Source organism: Ceratina calcarata, unplaced genomic scaffold (genome assembly GCF_001652005.2).
Source record: "Ceratina calcarata isolate Rehan_Ccalc_2016 unplaced genomic scaffold, ASM165200v1 scaffold1189, whole genome shotgun sequence".
Classification (NCBI taxonomy): Eukaryota; Metazoa; Arthropoda; class Insecta; order Hymenoptera; family Apidae; genus Ceratina; species Ceratina calcarata.
In genome coordinates, this window is record NW_017132857.1 from 7999 (window position 1) to 10637 (window position 2639).

At 40.3% G+C, this 2639-nt stretch overlaps 1 protein-coding gene across 1 annotated transcript; it reads right to left on the reverse strand.

Annotated features, from left to right (window-relative positions):
• Window positions 1-768: 768 nt before the first annotated feature.
• LOC108624822 (cytochrome P450 9e2-like) lies at window positions 769-2410 on the reverse strand. Its single transcript, XM_018024376.2, has one exon. It carries the CDS (start codon window positions 2331-2333, stop codon window positions 831-833), a length of 1503 nt encoding a protein of 500 aa, XP_017879865.1. The 5' UTR covers window positions 2334-2410; the 3' UTR covers window positions 769-830.
• Window positions 2411-2639: the final 229 nt, after the last annotated feature.

Genomic DNA, 2639 nt, shown 5'->3' on the forward strand with positions numbered 1-2639 from the left:
ATTGTATAATACACATAGAAATATACTCATAAAAATCGGAATTCGGATCGTAATAGCCAAAAAAGCAAATAACTGTTAAACGAGTACCACAAATACATCGGACACGCATAGCTACGGTACAGGCGAACCGCGCGACGAGCCGTGATGTCGATTAATATTTTCGTAAATTGCCGAGGTACCAATGCACATAGATAGTCATATTGAATGGTTTCTTCATGAGAAATGTCTGTAGAATTCAATCCTTTGTAGCGAATTCCTCTTAGGCAAAAGGATTTTCACATACATACGAAAATAGTACACGCAAAGTACTCGAGCTAGCGCTTTCTCGAACTTCAACAATTATTTACAACTGATAAGAAGTATGAATGCAGACAGTATTTTACATGGATTTATTCAGAAAAGTCTCCTCTATCTTTTGGTTCCAAAATGAACTTCCTCGCTCCCTTAGTTTTCCTGTAATATCTCATTTTTCCTGAAAATCATACATTTTTATGAACTATCATGCAATTTTTCGAGAATCGTACGTGATAGTACAATTCTGTTTCCAGATTCGTGTTCAGCACGAGAATCTCTATAAGAATCACGTGATGAATATTGCAAAATTATTTTTGTGTTGGTTAGTGTTATTGGTATGTGAAAAATATGACATTGAGAACTTCAGTTGTTACGTAAGTTATCACTAATTTCGTTGCTGTTCTATCCTAACTGTTATTTGCTAGTGAGATAGCAAAGTTAACTAGGTTTCCAATTCGTTATGAAATAAGAAAATGAAACATCGTACACGCGATGTATTAGAATCCATAATTCCTACAATATTACATGTTTGACTGTTATCGAAGTTTTGACAGATATACCCAAAGTCCGCCTTCTGCTTCTGTAAGTAAAACGAACGACAGCAGTTTGAAAGGCTGTTTCGTTTTAGGCGACAGTTCCAATTTATAGCCTTTGATCAAGGTAGCCAAACAACATTTCATTTGCATCAGTGCCATTCTCATTCCCACGCACATCCTTGGTCCCTCGCCGAATGGGATGAATACCATTTTGTCAATCTCGTGCTTCCTCTCCTCGCTGAATCGATCTGGATCAAAGGTCTTCGGATCGGACCAATACCTCGGGTCCTCGTGCAGTCCATAAATGGATATGAAAATTTCGATGCCAGGTTTCACGCGACACTTAAGCCCGTCCGATCCTTCCAACGTGCACTCTTCTGTACATACTTTGTACATGTTATTCACTGACGAGTAATATCTTTGCGATTCACTAATTACTTGGTCCATATAAGTCATCTCTTTCACCGCTTCGTACGTTAACACACCTCCGTGTTTTTCCAGGACAGTCTTCACTTCTTCTCGTAGTCTTTCTTGAACATCCTGATGCGTAGCCAGTTGATATCCAATGAAACTGAGAGTAGTGCTTGATGTTTGGAATCCGTCGAGGTAAAACGATAATACATAACCAGCGATAAGATCCAAAGGCAGCTCTTTTCCTTCCTCTTTCTCGAGTTGCACCATTAATTCGAGAAAGTCGTGCCTGGGCGTTGATTCCTTTCGCCTGTACTCCAAATTTTCCTTAACCAGCGTTCTGAACAACTGTTCGACTTCCTTGTTCACGAACTTGAGCTTTGCGAAACGATTCAGACTGGGAAATAGAGTTACAATGTTAAGTAGAAACCTACTGAAGAAATTCGGTTGAAAGAGAGCCAGGCCGATCTGATCGAACGCCAAAGGATCATCTACGTCCCCGAAACAGCGCCCATCGATGCCCACACTAGCGTTCGCCGTAACTTCGCCAGTAAATTTCGCGAACAGACACTTCAGTTCAACTTCGTACTTGTCGTTCGAGCTCAGCCGCCTCTCTAAGTAATCTTGGAATTTCTTGCATACTCCGCTAACTGTCACGAAAAGAGTTTTCAACTTGCTACTTGTAAACGCATTGGTTAATCGCTTCCTTCCAGTTAACCATTTTTCCCCGTGGGCGAAAATTATATTGTGAGCTAACAAGGGATCCGCGTCTTCTTGAAGCTGGAACCCGTTCATAGTAAAATTCGAGAAATTAGTATGTAACACGGACTTCACCAAGTTCGGGTCGCGGATAATTAATGCCGGCACTAATCCTTTGTAAAATCCAACCATGCTGCTATCCTTGTACTGCTCGTACATTTCTTGAATTACTACGGCCGAAGATTTTTCCATGGTTATCGCTGGCAGCATGTGACCAACGATCGGGTACCATCCTTTGGCCGTTGGAATATTATTTCTTTTCCAATACGTGTATGTAAAGAACAAGTACAACGCTAACGTAGCCGTTAAAAGTATAATGAGTGTACATATCATTTTCGACTTGAATGACTAATTGTCTGTGTTGCTGCTGCTGCTGCTACTACGTACGTAGTTCGACTGAAGTAGAGTGGTACTGTGCTGTATTTAAATTCGGATGACGTCGTTCACTAATTAGTAGAAGAGGTGAGGCTAATGGGAGGACAAATATGTCATGTCTACTTATAGATTATACCAATTACCTAATAGCTGTTTCACTGGACGGTGACATTGAAGATAAAAGTTTAAGTCACACGATCAATTGGCTGATAAAAGCAAACACTTTTAGGCATTAATGTAGAAAGAATAATTCGTCGGGACATA